At 40.7% G+C, this 17,734-nt stretch overlaps 1 protein-coding gene across 3 annotated transcripts in view; it reads left to right on the top strand.

The window, feature by feature from the left end:
* Positions 1-17,734, top strand: part of RTN4 (reticulon 4) — a 50,522-nt gene that overhangs the window by 5,875 nt on the left and 26,913 nt on the right. The window contains exons 2-3 of one of the 3 annotated variants that reach the window (XM_064146019.1): positions 12,125-12,181; positions 12,990-15,428. The exons of 1 other annotated variant lie outside the window; for it this stretch is intronic. In XM_064146019.1, coding sequence (XP_064002089.1) covers positions 12,125-12,181; positions 12,990-15,428 — 2,496 coding nt within the window. The remainder of the gene's footprint in view (positions 1-12,124; positions 12,182-12,989; positions 15,429-17,734) is intronic. One more of the 3 variants, XM_064146020.1, reaches the window with a different exon arrangement.

Genomic DNA, 17,734 nt, shown 5'->3' with positions numbered 1-17,734 from the left:
TTGTCTCCATTCTTTCATTTTACATCAGAAAGCAATACTTCTGTTTTTATCCTGTTTTTGGCCCTTCCTCCTTCCCCCCCCTTTCATGTAGAAGTGCTGGAAATACCAGTTCGACCCTCCACGTTTTTGCTGAAGACTTACTCTGCCTTAGGAATATGCTGTGAATTTGCAGCTTCTTAATGAACAGGGCAATCATGTCATCAACTTCATCAGCTAGAAAGAATGTTAATTAAGATGTCTTATTTAAAGACACAACACTGAGGTAAATATAAACTTTTCTGTTGCCAATTAAATGTTCTCAGACTGCTAGAGGCTGTTGGTCCAGTGTTGAAATCTTACTGCTTATCCACTTGATACTGATTTGTGACAATTTTTCTTGAACTCTCTTACTGCCTCTCTTCTGGCAGAAAATAAAATTCTTAATGTCTGTCCTCTGTACTTTTGTGTGTGATAAATGCCAAGTCAAGCAGATGAAAGAGCATGTGTGAGGCCTTCAGAAGCAGGTTGTAGATCCAGATCTGAAAGGAACAAGCAAGTTCTGGAGGAAGTAGAAAAATATATTGGTAGTGATAGAGGAGAGATTGCTTCTTTCTTTGTCTTCATCAACTCTTTATGTATCCATGCCTTCAGCTTGAGAAATGCTGTTAAAGAGCAAAAGGATGAACATCTAGTGTTCTTAATCCCATGTTTTCTTTTAAAGATTGTATTATCACATAATAAAATGAATTGTCCTGTGTATGTGACTAGTCACTGACAAAAACCTGAGAGAGCTGAAGTTTGTACTGATCAAGAGCTATAATGAATCCTCTAATGAACGTCCATGTTCTTTTTCCTTCTTTGGAGATTAAGAAACCTCATGCATCAATTTGTTTTTATTTTACAGACTATAAACTTATGTCAGAGGCTTGTATCACAAGGTAATGTGTTTGGAGTAGATGCTGAAAGAAATCAGTAGCATCTTTTCTCCATTCTTTACAGATTAATTTAGCTAATAAATATATTATTCCTCAGTAATAAAGTTGCTAATCTAAATACTACTTAATTTATTTAATTGTGGGGAAAGCAGGAAAATTCCATCTGTACAAATCATTGAAAGGGAATCTTAATGATTTGTGCAATCTCCCAAAACTAAATTGGATAATGCTTGCATAATGATAGGATTTGCATGGCTCTTCAGACCTCCTGCCTTTGAATACGTTCTGGTGTAATTATTATTTTTTTTCTGTATTGTGACACTGCCAGAACTCAAAATTCTGTTACTTTATGATCAAATAGTTGGTTTTTTTTTCAGATCCAGGCTATTGAGAATTTTTTGGTTATAAATACTGCCAAAGACTTGATACTTGTGTTTAAAGATGTGTTAAGATGACATGTATTAGCAGTTGGTTAGATTGATTCTTCTCTTTTAATTAAATATATTAAAACCATTTAAATCAGTGACTATAACTGTTGGATCTATGTATGTTTGCATCTGAGATTGTTCTAAAGTTATTCTAAGACTTGCTGTTAAGTGGGTTTGTGATTTATTATAGTCGTGATTCTGAAGTGTGAGTATTGCAAGTCATCAGAGATGCTCTGTGACTAGTTGAAGTTCATTGTGGCTACTTGACTTCAATACAGGGAGGTATTTACTCCCCACCTGATGCTAATTCTGCAAGCAAGTTGAATTTATGTGATTTGATCTGCTGATATACTTGAGGAAGACACCAACCAGCCTTCAGGGCACAGTTAATCTTTGTGGCACTTGTTGTGAGCTTGGTTTATGCTCAGAAGCCAAACAACTTATCTGTATTCTTCAGAGGATTTAATTTTCCTCATGGTAAACCACTGGATTTCTGGTCTGTGCTCGGTATGTGCATCCGTCTTTGTGAGAAATCCTTGTTCTCTTGTTATATTTGGTGTAAGTAATGGAAAGTTTATTTGGAGTTGAGCTTTGTATCTTTTTTGTTTACTCATAACAAAATATAACAGATGATACTGTCCCTTCTCTGAGGAGACAGTGGCACTCATGTGGATGAGGGACTTTCAGTAGGACCTCTAGAGATCATCTAGTCCAACCCTCCTGCCAAAGCAGAATCACCTAGGGCAGGCTGCACAGGAATGCACCCAGGCAGGTTTTGAAAATTGCCAGAGGAGATTCTGCAGCCTCTCCACAGCCTGTTCCAGTGCTCTGTCACCCCCACTGTAAAGAAGGTGGGGTGGAGCCCCCTATGTTCCAGCTTGAACCTGTTGTTCCTTATCTGATCATGGGGGCACCATTGAGAAGAGATCATAACCTTCGTCCTGACATCCACCCCCTCAGATGTTTATAGACCTTAATGAGATCCCTTCTCAGCCATCTCAAGACTAAACAGTCCCACTTCTCTTTCTTCATGGGAGGGATGTTCAAGTCCCCCAGTCATCCTTGTAGCTCTCCATTGGACTGTCTCCAGTAGATCCCTGTCTCTCATGAACTGGGGAGGCCAAAATTGGATGCAGTACTCCAGGTGTGGTCTCACCAGGGCAGAGTAGAGATGGAGAAGAACCTCTATAGACCTGCTGGACACATTTTTCTTCATGTGCCCCAAGATGCAATTGGCCCTCCTGACCACAAGGGCATGTTGGTGTTCCCTGGGTATCTTGTCTGCTGGAATCACAGAACCTTAGAAATTGGAAGGGACCTTCAGAGATTGAGTCCAACTCCCCTGCCAAAGCAGGATTGCCTAGGGTAGTCTGACAGGTATACATCCAGATGGGTTTTAAAGGTCTCCAGAGAAGGAGACTCCATAACCTCTCTGGCCTGTTGCAGTGCTCCATCACCCTCACTGTAAAAAAGTTTCTCCTCATGCTGAGGTGAAACCTCTTATGTTCAAGTTTGTACCTGTTGCTTCTTGTCTTATTGCTGTGGACCACTGAAAAGAGATTGGCCACATCCACTTGACACCCACCCCTCAGAATACTTACAGACATTGATGAAATCTCCTCTGTCTTCTCCAGACTAAGCAGCCCTAGGTCTCAGTCTCTCTCTGTAAGGGGAGATGCTGAAGTCCCCCAGTCATTCTTATAGCTCTCTGACTCTCTACAGCAGATCCTTGTCTCTATTGAACTGCCCAAAACTGGACACAGTATTCCAGGTGTGGTCTCACTAGGGCAGAGCAGAGGTGGAGAAGAACCTCCCTAGACCTGCTGGATGCACTTTTTTGGATCCACCCCAGGATGCCATTGACTCTTTTGGCCACAAGGACACATTGCTATCCCATGCAGAACTTGCCATCCACCAGGACATCAACGTTTTTCTCCATAGAGCTGCTTTCCAGCAGGGTAGCCCCCAACCTGTTCTGCTGGCTGTAACTATTCTTCCCCAGGCGCAGGACCCTGCACTTGTCCTTTCAGCAGTTGAGCCTGTCCAGATCTCGTCAGATAGCTGCATAGACTGATGGAGTGTCAGCCACCACCACCACCCCCCCAAGTTCTGTATCATCAGCAAGCTTGCCAAGGGTACACTCAATCCCCTCATCCAGGTTGTTTATAAAGATAGTGAACAAAACTGGATCCCTGGGAAACACCACTGGGTACAGGCCTCCAAATTGACTCTGTGCCACTGATGACTGTGATGGTTTGGGCTCTTACCCGCCCCCCCACACTTTGAATTTGCCCCAGCTAACTCAGACGGACCCTGGGAATATAGATGAAGCAATTTATTTACAGCTAGCAGAATTTACAAGCAGCTATTTACAATATATACAGTTATATACAATTATATACAGAAATATACAAAGGATAAACAATACAAAAGCACAACTCCCCTCCCAGAAACCTGAGTCCCCAGGAGGGGCTCTCAAACCACCCCAACACCTCCCCCGGCCCTCTCAACCTTACCCCAGTTCTCAGGAAGAAGAGAGGTGCAGCCAAGAGGTTAGGGAGCAAGGTTAGTGGGAGTGGGAGCAAGGTTAATGAGATGTGACTAGGTCTGAAGGCAAAGGCAGAAGAAGAAAACAAAATGGAGAAAGTTTACCTCTTCTTCCCAGAGTTCTCAGCGTGACTGTGAGAGAAGGAGACACCATGTTTTCATTCCACTGCCTGTTATCAAGTTCTTTTACCAAAACATTCCAGCTTGCTTCTAACTAGCACAATGACAAACCTCTGAACTCTGTCAAGCCAGTTTTCAATCCACCTTACAGACCAACTGTCTATGCCACATCTGAGTTTTTCTATGAGGATGCTATGGGAGAAAGCCTTGCTGAAGTCAAGGTATACAACATCCACAGCTCTTCCTTTGTCTACCGATATAGTCATGGTTTCATAGAACACTATCACATTAGTTAGCAAGGTCTCCCCTTGGTAAATCCATGTTGCCTACTCCTGATAACTTTTCTTCTGTGCGATTAGACATGGCCTCCAGAATGAGCTGCTCCATCATCTTTCTTGGGATGGAGGTGAGGCTGACTAGTCTGTAGTTGCCTGTGTCTTCCTTCTTGCCTTTTTTGAAGACTGGAGTGACACTGTCTTTCTTCTAGTCATCAGGTACCTCTCTTGTTCTCCATGATTTTTCTGAAATGAGGGACAGACTCGGCAACACTATCAGCCAGTTCTCTCAGCACCCCATCAGGGCCTGTGGATTTCTGTGTTTTCCTTTGGTCCAAGTGATCTCTAACCCAGTCCTGACTGACCAGTGGAGTGTTGTCTTTTCTCTAGTTCTGCTCCCTTGCATCCAGAGACCGGGGTTCCTGAGGGCTGGTCTTAGGAGTAAAGGCTGAGGCAAAGGTGGCATTCAGCATCTTCAGTTAACATATCTCCCATAATGCTTGGTAGTGGACCCATCTTTTCTCTCATCTTCCTTTTGTTATTGATGTATTTGAGAAACCTCTTGTTTTCTTTGACCCCCCTGGCAAGACTCAGCTCCAAGAGGGCCTTAGCCTTTCTTCTTGCATTTTTATGTTCACTGGAAATATTTCTACAATTCTCCCAACTGACTAGACCTTTTTTGTACATATTGTAAACCTCCTTTATGATTTTGTTTTTCCTAAGCACTCCTTGCTTATCCATGCAGGTCTTCTGCCTTCTTCAAAGGACTAAATTTTCATTGAGTTTGGAGGTGGTAATGTTTGACTATTAACCAGCTCTCTTGGGCCTCCCTTCTTTCTAGAGCCCTAGTTCTCTGGATACTTCTGAGTAGAACCCCACAGTCTTTCTCCATGGGTCTGCTTTCCAACAGGATGACTCCTGTAGCGGTGCCTGATTTTAGTCCTCCTCAGATACTGTAGTCTGCACTTGCCCTTATTGAGCTCTATAAGGTTTGCCTTTGCCCAGATTTCATTGGATGGTAGCACAGCCTGATGGGGTGTCAGCCACCTCTCCCATTTTCATGTCATCAGCAAGTGGCATCATGGAACCATTCTCTGAAATGCTGTTTGCATCTTGGCCATAGTGTTGCTGGTCAAAACGATTGCGGGAGCGAGTTGAGGCTGGCAGTTGGGCTGTGGCAGTTGTAGCTGAAGTATTTAATGACCGTTTAGAAACACCCTTGTAGTGGGTAGTTATTTTGGCAATGGGAATTGTAATGGAAAGAATTGTAATAGAGCTGGAATTAATGTGTCTTCCTTTGTCCATCTGTTCTTGGTTGGTAGTTAAGTATCACAGGGCAGTGGTACTGTCTGCCTTCTCTGTAGCTGATGTAAAGAAGAAGTGGTGTATGCTGTACCCCTGGCAGCGTACATTTTATAGTATTTGAGTCTTTTAAAAAGATACTGAAAAGAACACTTAGACCACTTTGGTTGTAGATTTTTTTTTTTCTTTTTCTGGGACAATAAACACTTGCTGGAGACTTGTGTTTCTATGAACAGCAGATTTAAAGCAGCAAGCATTGTTTGAAATATTTGGGTTTGAACTCATTTTCTTTATCTCTTTCAAGTAACACGAAACGAGAAATCTGTGCAGTTCAGTGCTGCTTGCTTTGAAAGTGACTGCACTTAACAGTAATTTCCATGAAAACCCCATTTGACCTGCAGCTGCTCTTGTTAATAATCAGAACTCTTGAATCCTTATGTGATCCTAGCTCTGATACCCTTAAGATCTTAAAAATGAAGCTTCTTCAATTAAAACTTCAGCAGTCTTCATCTATAGTAACTGGTATACTGGCCTCAAAGATTTCCAAGTACTGAACAGTCTGAGTTTCCTAAAGTGGGAACTACTCTTCATAAACTTAGACCTATAACTGGAAGGGCAAGTGAGAAAACACCACTGCTTTCTGTGGCCCTGCAGCTTGATCTAGTTATGTGGAAAGACGCTATTAATAGTTAGTATTCTCTGTCTTTAATCCTATATTTGGTGAAATACCATATTGAGAACAATTGTATCATAACAGGAGATGATTTAAATGGGGTTTGTGTGGGCAGCTGCTTTTCTCAGGAAATTCTTATGAAGTTGTGCACCCTTGTTCTGCAGTAGGAATTCAGGCATCCAAGTTCTTTACTCTCCTTGAAATAATTTAACTTTCAGATAGCCAGGTAGGTTGTCTTTAACACCTAATGCTAAGAGGTAACAACTTACTTGTATATATTTTGACATCAACACACAAGAGAAGAAAAACTGTTAATTGTTCTTCCCTATGATTAGGATGTGCAAGGATACTGCACTGGTGTCCAAAAGCCTTTTGAGATTTTTGTAGCTCTTGAAACTGTAAAAGAGTAAAAGTTAATGGTAGTTCCACGTACTTGTGTTTTGCTTGGAAGATGGTTTAGGATCAGAAATGCTGCTTGGGGCAGCATTCACTGGACAAATTAACAATGCCACGTGTTGGAGAAAGTAGTTTCTCTTTCATATCTGTCTTAGAGGGCTTACTGCAAATGTAACTTTTGCATGACCTATGAGTCACACCACAAATGCCATTCCTTTGCATATTACCTTGTTTTCTTTTATTGTTAAATATTTGTATTAACAATAGAGGCCCTTTGGAATCAGTGTCCCATGTGATAAGTCTGTAAGATAAAAGTAGCCCCCATCTTGTTAGGCATTTTGCTCATGTTCTAAACATGTAAAGGTGGAGTAGATCCTTAAATGGTGTTCTTGCCAGCTTTTTAAAGAGTATTGTATGTTCTCCAGCAGAGCTAATTCAGGAAATGCTCTTTATTTCCTGAGGACTGAATCTGCTTTCCAGCAGCCTAATAACAGCTTTCAGCCAAGACTGAGCTATGCATCAGGATAAACTTTACTCAATGTGTGGAAAATTAAGTATTTAGATTATAGGTTTTTTTTTTTTCCTCTTAATGCTGAGCTCATATATAAAAATTAAAATACAAGAAAAATAAAGTCACTTTACTACAGACCTGCTGCTGATGCTTGGGAAGGAATTGCATGTGAAAGCATCTGGGTACATAAGTTTGTAACGGTATGGGTGGGATCTATTCCAAAATTAGTGTAGTTTATTAATGTTGGTATTTGGCAATCTCACCACAGACCATAATTTTTTATAATAATAGGTTCTTTGTACAGTCATGGAAAGCATTACATAGAAGGGAAAACAGGGAATCTAGAACACTTAAGAAATATCTAGCAATAGCATAACAAACATTAAACTGTTTTTGAAAGAGAATCTTGCAGTCAATATGCCACTGGCCCTCAAGGGAGACCTGAAAGGCTCCTTTTGGCTAAGGCAGAAGGCACAATAGAATTCAGTTACAGAGAGGCTTTTGAATATTTCCTCACAAATTATTATCTCTGTATTTCTGAGGCTAACTACAGTTTCCAGAGAGTACCCAAACACCTGAAGGGAGTTCTGTCAGTGTCTTGATAGCGGCTGAGAGGCTTCTAGATCTTCCCAGGCTCTAAAGGGGTGCTGGGAAAGAGGCAGACAATCTCTGACCTGATCCTTGTTCCTCTTGGACTCCAGGCTTGGCACAGAGGTTTGCAGAGGTGCAGGCGGGATGTCTTGCTGATGTGCAGAGAGCACAGTGTCAGTGGCACTTCTCGCTACGTTGTGAGGCACTTGACGCCTTCTCCTGGTAAACTGTAGACACAGCAAGTTTCCAAGTAGAGCTTACACATCGAAGCCAAGCTGGTCTGAAGCATGAGGCAAAGTGGGGCACGTCAGAGCAGCGAAACAGCAGAAACTGCTTGCAGCTTAGCTCCATTTATATTATTTGCCTGAGCGTCATGGCCCTTTTGGTCACAGAGATTGCCAATCAGAATGGCACTTTGCCAAAGTGACCATATTAGGTGAAACCAAGGATTGCTTACCATTACTTGGGCAAGACACTAACAAGTGCATAAACACCTGTGGGTACCTGTTTATCACTTTGGGAGGGGACATAATGGCCCAAGCCTTTGTTTTCCTCCTGCCCTTGCTTCCACAAGCCAGAACCTGTTTTAGACCTATTAGCCTTTCAGGACACAGTTACTAAAACTTCAGATGAGGGTTAGAACTTGTACTTGCTGAGTTATTTTAGGGGTGGAGCTATTTAATGGGATAGGAGGATGGGAAAAGATGACCTTTTTCCTTCCCTCCTCCCCCCCCACCCTCCCCCCCCAAATAGCTTTTCTTCAAATAGTCTACTAATTTTGCCTTTTGAACATTGTTTTCTTTCTCTGGAAATCTTTATGTCTAACTTCACTTTCTCTTTCTTAGTTGTCTGCAAAATCTCTCTCCATTTACTTCTCTGCTTTTTATACAAAACTTTGCTATTGATGTTCTGTGCTGGTAGTATCAGTATCTTGTAACACCACCAGTTAGTGAGCAGTGAGCAAATGTTAAAATGAAGAGTTCAAAATAACACTTCTTTGTCATGCTGGTGCCAGGTTTGTTATTTTTAAACATGTTGGTACAGCCTATGTTTTAGCTGAAACCATAATACAAAGTGTTAAAAGTGCCAATGAGAGGAGAAGCTACAGGGTTATCCGTGGGTGGCTGGTTTTGAGGTTAAATTTGCAGAATCTTTTTGTGTAAAAATAGAAATGCAACCAGAATTAACTGCTTGGTGCATTAATTCTGTTAACCTTTCTCTCTTGGGTGAACAGCAGACATGGAGTCTTTGGTTTGGTGATGTGTGGGTGTATATGTTTGAGTACAACATTAGTATTTTACCAAATGCCTTAAAATTACCTGTGCAAGTGTCAGTCTATCTGTAAAGTTTTCTTTCAAAGTTTTTGACTGGACTGTTTGAGTAACCAGTATAAAGTAATGCCATTCACAAAAAGGACCTCTGTCTTTCTGTTAACTATAATGCTGAAGGCTTTTGGCACATAAAATTTGGAGTAATCTGATGATTTAATGTTCATTTGGAAGTCTTAATTATTCTGCATTTCATGAAACAAAATCTGTCTTGTGATGGGAACAGTAATCTAACAGTTCACCTTCCTGAATTTTTTGTTACTGTTAGTAAGAACTGGAGACTTCCTGGGTTGTTGTCTATTTTTGGGTGAAGGCCCATGTACATCAAGAAAGCAGTTTTGAGTCTGTACCATTACTTGAAAAATCTTGCTTAGAGCTTGATATATTCTGATTTTTTTTTTCCACTTGATTCTAGTAATGATGTACTATTTTGTTCCAGGCATCTAATTTCTGCCACTGGTGTGCAAAAAGGAAAAGCCACCTTCAGTGATCTGTCCTCCTCACTACCTTTTAAAAATGAGGCTATTCCACTAACCATGGTATTTTATTACAAAATGTACCACATTTGTCAGCTGTTACCAATGCTACCACTTGAGTAATGGGTGGAACGAGGCAGCAGGTTCTCTAGAGTGTTCTGTGAGTGTTAGATGAAGGGACTTGTGTGTGTTCCTCGTGGGTACATGCCTTTGTGTCCGGGCAGTCTTTCTGTAACACCAGGTAATGGTCTGACAGATGCTGAATTTTTGCATCTACCAAATCACCCCCAGGTTCTGCTTCCGGAAGGTTTCTGCCTCCAGCACTGGAGCTAAGGATTCCTCAGAGCAAATGTATTTTTTGGTAAAAGTACTATTCCTTTCAGCCTGTAATGTGGATTACTATCTGAAGAGAATGGTTTATTCATGTAGTGAGAGTTGTAGAGGTCCTGTTCTGTTGTTCTTGCTTACTTGGCATTGCGTACGGGGCCCACAACAGGAAAAAGTCCTTGTGTCTTCTTCCTTTCAGCAAGAAAAAAATGCTATTTTGATGTGGGTGGAGGGAAAGTAGGGTGGTTCTCCTTGGCTGCTTAGGAAATACTGCTTTTATGTAATCTCTTTGCACACTCCAGCTATGCGTGGAAAATAAACTTTGGGTGTGGTCATAATATCCTTCCATTAAGAGAACCTGGGAATTTGGTAGCTGGCACAGATGCTGTGTGCTTCTGTGTTGAGTAAACAGAATGCTAAGTGTCTTAATGGAGACACTGAAAAGTGTCAATGCTCCTTAAAACTGGTGTTCCTAACAGAAATGAACATCTTTCTCTGAGGTTAGAAAGCTGTCCTCCAGGGTGGTTTTTGTCCTTAAAGGCTTTTGCTACCACTGAACTGTAACATTTCTCGAATATGTTTTGGTTTTCAAATGGAGGTTTCTCTCTCTGTGGTCCTTAATAGGAAAACATAATTTCTAGAAAACTGAACAGAAATCCCTTTGGCCTGGCAGGCACTGCAGGACCTTCTAAATACCTGTGTATCCTGCACTACATCTCTTATTGCGTTTTGTTGGATCTTGCTGACCACTTGAAGGTAACAATGTTGTGTGAAACCCAACACAGGCTCTATATTGTGACAGGGATGTAGGGTATGATTTTTGGAAGCCTACTGATAGGATTAACTTGAGTGAGGTTGGGCAGGTCATGAGTAGCTCTCAGTGTCATTGCTTTTGCAGAAAGCTATGATTCGGTGCCAAAACAAATAGCCTTAATGCCTTGTTTTACTGGATTACTATATATGTGCTGCTGAGTCTGCTATATTTCTCACTTATTGCCTTCCATATTTTAAAATCATTTGCTTCTCTTTTTCTTTGCTTTTAATTAAAGTTCTTCTTGGTACTTGATTTTGTCCAGGCAAACTGTAAAAGTAAAGATTGATTCTATGTTAATATGGAGATGAAAAGTCCAGTTGAAATATTCTGATAAAATTTTGCACTTTGCTAATTGATGTAAATTGCAAGAGTTCTTCAACAGCCTTGATTTGAAACTTTGATGCAGCCTACAGAACAAAATATTTATGTAAATATTACTATTTTTACATTGGTGTAATACCAACAGACCATGATGGACCTGGGAATAACACTGCTGCCAACAAATGGAGAGAAGGATTGGTTTAATTTACCTGGTTTCTAATGATGGTTGTTATTGCTGCTTCTAGAGTGGTTCTTTGTTAAATGCTTATTACAGCTTTGTAAAATGTCATGGACAGTGCCAGATAATGTGCAATATTAAAGTTCAGGATTGTCCAGCTTTTGCCATTATCCTTTAGCAGAAGATGGTAACTTCCTTAGTTTTAGACAGGGGTGTCCTTCCTTACATTTGTTTAGCTCTTTGAGTGGAAATTGAAGAGCTGTGATTTGTTGTGTAAAACATTCAACAAAGTGAAATGGTAGAGGTGGCTTTAAAAAACAATGCCTTCATTTGGAAATTTGCCCACATTACAATGCAACAAAAATAGGGAAGTCATAAACATAAAGCAAATAGTATAGTAATTTACTGTTATCAGTTTGGTCAGTATCAGTATGCCTTATCCAGGCAGCTCTCATGGGGAGTTTCAAAGATTACTTGAGTCATTTTATCTTTGCACAATCTTCAGTGGAGTCTCTTTATTGCTGCTGTTTTCACATGAGCTAGGAGAACCCCTGACAAAGTAGAGCTGATTAAGGACATTTTGTGTTTGTCAATGCAGGTGTTTTTTCTGGTACTAGACACTATAGCTGCTCAGCAGCGTAGAAGTTAGGGAAAAGAACAGTGAAGCTGTTGTGTATCTCCCTTGGAGATTGGTGGCTGCCTTAGAGGGTGGAGATCCCTGAGCTGGTTCAGTAAAGATCCCGTTGTACACAGAGATCTGAGCATCGTCTCTTGGCAAATAACCTGTCTTGTATCTAGATCTGTGGTTCTCTGTGGATGTAGATGTTGGATGTGTATCTGACTTACTGGGAACTGATTAGCGTGCTTTCTGCCCTCTTCAACCTACTCTTTATTTCTGCTGAGGTTATTTGTTTGTTTTTCAGATGAGACCCTTTTTGCTCTTCCTGCTACATCTGCGCCTCTGATGCACTCCTCTGCAGGCAAGTTCTTTCTGCTCACCTTTGAATACATCTTACATTTCCAATCTGATCCCATTAACTCTTTCCAATTAGTCTGCCTTTACTAAAAGTCAGCATGGGTCCAAGAATAGCCTTTATAACATTTTTTTCAGTTTATCTGTTCAAGATTTTAATATACATTTATTTCTTTGTGGTAAACTGTTTTATAACCAAGCCAGTCATCTGTGAATTCTTGGACCCTTGATGTAGCAGACAAGTTGATACTATTAACAGGTTAACACTTAAAAGCATAGTTGCTTTACTGATTCCGCAGAAATATTTAATCCATAGTAAGTTTCTGCAGTGTTTCATTTAAATAAAATTTGCACCTGTATTATTTAATGTTTTTATTAGCTGCAGTGTCCACTACATTCTCATTAGAGGTGTCAGTACTTGCTACTGGCATGCACATTTGTGCATGTTTATGCACAAACATACACACATACCCTTCCTCTGTTTCTCCTTGCCACCCCACCTCCTCTCTCTCCCTTTGTTAAAATTGCCTCCCCTACTTGGATGCTCTGTACTTGTCTGGCATCTTCAGCTTTACTGTGATCTTGCGCTGCGTAAAGTTGTTGCTTCTCTAGCCTGTTGCGTACTTACCTGCTAGAAGAGGTGAAATAGATAGAATAGCATACTTTAACTGATGCTTTGTTTTAATGGCTAGTAGTATTTGTGGTAGAACTTGAGAGAATCTCTTAACTAACATCGTGTGAACCTGTCATGAAAGTTTGCATTGACTTTAAGAGCACTTGCATTCTCTAACTTTCCTTTCTGTCCACCGTCACAGAAGAAGTTATGGACTTGCAGAAACAGCCAGGTAGTGCTAAGTCACTTGATCAAGAGGATTTTACTGCAGTTCCACTTGATACTGCTCCTTCTCTTCCCTCCTTCTCCTCTATCTCAGCTGAACCCTTTAAAGAGCATACAGCCTTTGATACACTCTCAGATGGATTACATGCAAGAGGTATTTACAAAGAAAATGCAAGTGAGGTTTATAAAGAAACTATGGAAAATGCAAGAAATCCATTTCTTGCAGAGAGAAATGAAAAAGACATTTCAGAAATCAAATACACAGAACCTCCATTTGCTAAAGCAGAAGCAGCCATTTTATCTCAAGAGAAGGAAGAAACACAGCTAGAGGGCCCTAAAGAATTACCAGATCTTGAGAAAACGCCTGCAGAGCAGCTCAGAATCCTTCCAGAAGCTCCTCAAGGTTTGTTTGAGAAAGATGAGGAAGATCTCTTTTGCAACACAGGTGATGGGCATAGTGAAAAAGGGACAGTAAAAGACGACCATTTTAGGAGGGAAGAATATGCAGATTTCAAACCATTTGAGCCAATATGGGAAGTAAAAGGTGCTAGTCATGGACTGAGCAGCAGGAAAGTGGATGTTGGAAGTAAGACAGATGCCAAACTAGAAAGCAGTTTAGATGAGAGATATGATGTAGGTAGGCTGAATGTGCAGAAGGATTATGAGAGAGAGAGTGAGGGCAGCACTGAAGATCATTCGTTCCCAAGTACCCCAGAAGCTGTAGAAGAACCTTCACAGACTTACATCACTTGTACTAAATTTGAATCCTCTCCGAGTCCTGATGCTAACAAAGTCAAATCCCTTTCTCCACTAGAGGAAGGTGCTTCAGAAAATAGAACCGATGACGAGAAAAAAATTGCAGAAATGAAAGCTCAGATGAGCACAGAACAAGGTGATTTTAGCACTCAAGCAGTTGCCAAGCAGCAAGGCCAGGAAGCTGACTATGTTAAAACAGAGAGTTTGTCAACAATGCCATCTGACACTGCAGCAAGTATGCCTGAAGGTCTTACTCCTGATCTAGTGCAAGAAGCATATGAAAGTGAAATGCATGATGTGGCATGTACAAAACTTGCTTATGAAACAAAGATTGATTTAGTTCAAACTTCTGAGTCAGTACAAGAGACTCTGAAATCTGTGACACAAATCTGTCCCTCATTTGAAGGGTCGGAAGCTGCTCCATCACCAATATTGCCAGATATTGTTATGGAAGCCCCAGTGAGCACTGGGTCTGCTGGTGCAGAAGCATCTGCTGTGCAGATTGCAGCTTCCCCATTAGAAACATTTATTCCTTCTGCTAATTATGAGAATGTAAAAGAAGATACTGAGAAACCTCCCTTATACCAAGAGGCGGTGAATGTACCACTGACACAGGCCCAAGAAGCAAAGGAGGCATTAGCATTTAAAAAGCCTGATCATGAGGCTAGCTCCAGTCCTGAAGATCTAGAGACTCCGTATATATCTATTGCATGTGACTTAATTAAAGAAACAAAAGTCTCTGGTGAATCTGTTTCTCCATCCTTTACAGATTATTCAAAAACACCAGTAACAGAATGCATTTCTCAGGATGTGCCTGAGCACAAGGAACTTGATGAAAAACTGTCTCCACATTTTGGAAAATCTGACCTCTTTAATAGCCAGGCGATACCTGACTTCACTGAGAAAGTGAGTGAAGATCCATCTCTCACTTTAAAATGTAAACCAACTGAGGATATTCTAACTGATGATGAATGCGAGGAGCAGCTGGTGGATTCAGTAGCTGCCATGGGCAAGCCTTATCTGGAGTCTTTCCAACCTGAACTGGACTCTTCCAAGATTGTTGCTGCTCTGCTGCCTGAGCCATCACCTGCAAAAATAGCCAAGGAAGAGAAGATTCCTCTTCAAATGGAAGAGCTGAATGCTATGGCTTATTCATCTGATGTATCTGTTGCTATGAAACCAAAACCAGGAGACAACAAAGAACTCTCACCCATGGATTTTTCCCCAGTCCCAGTGGAAGAAGATTTTGTCATGCTAGCTCACCCTAAAACCACTCTTGAGTTTGGCGCAGAAGCTACTGATAGAGAAGTAATGCACAAAGATGAAAGTGAAGAGATCAGTAAGCCAATCCAAAGTGAGAAGAGGCAGTTGCCTTGCCCAGAGCTACCCTGTGAGCTGTCTATAAAGAATGCAGAAATAAAAGCCAAGGAAGATACTAATGTCTTGAGAAAGTCCTTGGAGGCTGTGGACAGAGAAGTGCTTGAAGTATCCACGACATCCTTACTGGCCACAGATACTTCATCTTTATCTGCTGAAAAAGAGATAGTCAGAGTAGTAAAACCAGAAGCTTTTGAGAAGGAAGCTGAGCAAGAAACTGCTTCTGTTAAAGAAAAGGAAAAACCTACTGCTGTATTTTCAGCAAAGCTGAATAAATCTTCAGGTAATTTGTGTATTGCTGTCTTGCAGTTTGTTAATCTGCATATAATTCTTTAGCTAAACTTAAGCATGTCCTGTCTTACTATTTTTCTAAGTCATTTTCTGTAAACTTCTCTGTGTAGGCCAAGGGTAACATAAAATGTTATTGCCTGCACTTTTTAACCTTATTCTGATTACTTTGGTACTTTTTTTCTGTTTATTAAGGATGGACTCACTGTCTCCAGTTCTCTCCTTCAGTTCTGCTGGTGATCTGTTGATACAGAAACAAGTCACTGATCCCTGCAAGCTCTTCTTTGGTTGTCTACACGCTGGGCATTGGGTGGCCTTCCTAACAAGCTCTTAATGTGTGGTAGTAAGCCAAGGATGGTGTTTCAGTCTGATGTGTTAACATGATCTGAAGAGACATTTCTTTCTTCACATACACAGTTCAGACATCAGACTTTGGGAGGGAATATCCTTGCTGGATCTGGAAAAGAACCTGTGCATCTCCAGTTCACTGCTGACTTGCACCTTGCATTAGATGAAGTGGTTTAAAATAAATAGCACATGTGGGGAAGCTTAGTATTCAGATTACTCAGTGGCCATTAAGAAGTTGAGTATCTTGGAAACCTTAGTCGGTTTATACACAGCACAGATATTAACTTCTGTTTTTCAGGTGGAGCTTATACTTTTGCATAGTTATTTTTTCTTGAGACAATATATAGTTAAAGTGGCCAAAAGTTAGAATGATAAGACTATTGTTGTGTTGCATTCTGTTCTCTAAACCAATACCTCATGGACCTCTATCTCTTTGAGTACTTTTACTTTTTAGTATCACAGCACTCTACTATTACTTATGTGCATTCCTGCTAAAAAAAGCTATTGCAGGAAGCACAATGATTCTGTTCTAAATAAACCCAAATATCATGTTGACTCAGCAGTTGTATATGTGTACAGCAGCTGCAGTCTACAGTTCATAACATACTACATTCTTAATGTATGTCTCCCACATCAAATGTAGTTGGAAAGGGAATTAATATCAGGTCTATGTTGAGGGGAATGTCGGTATATTGATGCAATTGAAAAAGGGTATGGAAAAACAAGCTAGAAGATGTAAATTTTATATTTAACTTTGGATGATACTTTCCATTACTCCTGTCTCACCTTTTCTATATGTACAGCTGGACAGAAAGGATGCAGTTTCCCTTTTCCCTTCTGATGAAATTTCAGGGATAATTGCACTGTGAAAGCACTGCTTATATTCTGTGAAGACTTCTCTCTGACTTCCAGCACATAGTACTATCTAGAGGACAGCAGCCATGTGTCTTATATTTCATGTCAAGAGGTTAATTGTTTAAGGATCAGACTGTGGGAAAAAAACCCAATGTTACAATTCATATACTAGCTTTTTTACTTAGCTCTTTTTAACAGGAAGCCTTTGCAGAGGTGTCCTTAATCACTGCATGGATTTAGCAGAGTGGAGGTGGCAAATCACTGCCTTGGGAAGAAAGACTTACTCCTGTGTCTTACAAGGGCACAGCTGCTGCTCCTCTGCCGATGGGAAACTGCTGCAGAAGCTGCACAGAAAACCATTTGCCATAGCAGGAGAGGAGAGAATTGAACCATGTCTTTGTTCTCCCATCTGGTGGCATACTGTTAGGACAGCACTAGTGTTAGTTGAGGGGTGGGAGATGGGTGGAAAACTGAGGAGCTGTGTCCAGTCTGTCAGGGTCTTGCCCTCTCTGTAAAGCAATTCAAAAAGTAAAATTGCACATGTGTTGTCTGGGAAGAAAAATGAATTTTTAAAATATTTTTTTGCTTTACTCTGGAAAAACAGCAACTCAAGAATGTGGTGCAGTTCTCTACTTGTTCATGTTTTTCTCAACTGTGTGTGCTGTTGCTGGTTTTGCTCATCTCTGTAGTCTGTATTACAGCACAACTATGTTTCTGAGACCTGCCTGAAAAGTCTGACAAGCCCTGAACACAATCAGTTGTTTACTTCTACTGCAGATTACATAAGCAAAATTTTAAAGTAGCACCAAAGAACTGAGGCATACATTTGTTTTCCACACTCTGACAAGAGGGATAATACATCACAAGACTAAGAAGTGGGTTTGTGCATGTTTTGCCTTCTAAATCTACCTTTGGGTGGGGTTTTTTTTGTGTGTTTGTGGTTGGTTTTTCTTTTTTTTCCCTATCTTCCTGAAATAGATTTTACTGTTCCTTGAGACTTCTGGAAATCATAGTGTGACTGTATGCCTGGTACTTGTTAAAACAGTCTGCACTGTCCTGTCGGTGAGCATTGAGGTTCTTGAATGTTTACTTAGCAGT

Source organism: Pogoniulus pusillus, chromosome 7 (assembly GCF_015220805.1).
Source record: "Pogoniulus pusillus isolate bPogPus1 chromosome 7, bPogPus1.pri, whole genome shotgun sequence".
Classification (NCBI taxonomy): Eukaryota; Metazoa; Chordata; class Aves; order Piciformes; family Lybiidae; genus Pogoniulus; species Pogoniulus pusillus.
The sequence above is the reverse complement of the archived record's forward strand: the minus strand, read 5'-3'. Positions and strand labels throughout refer to the sequence as shown.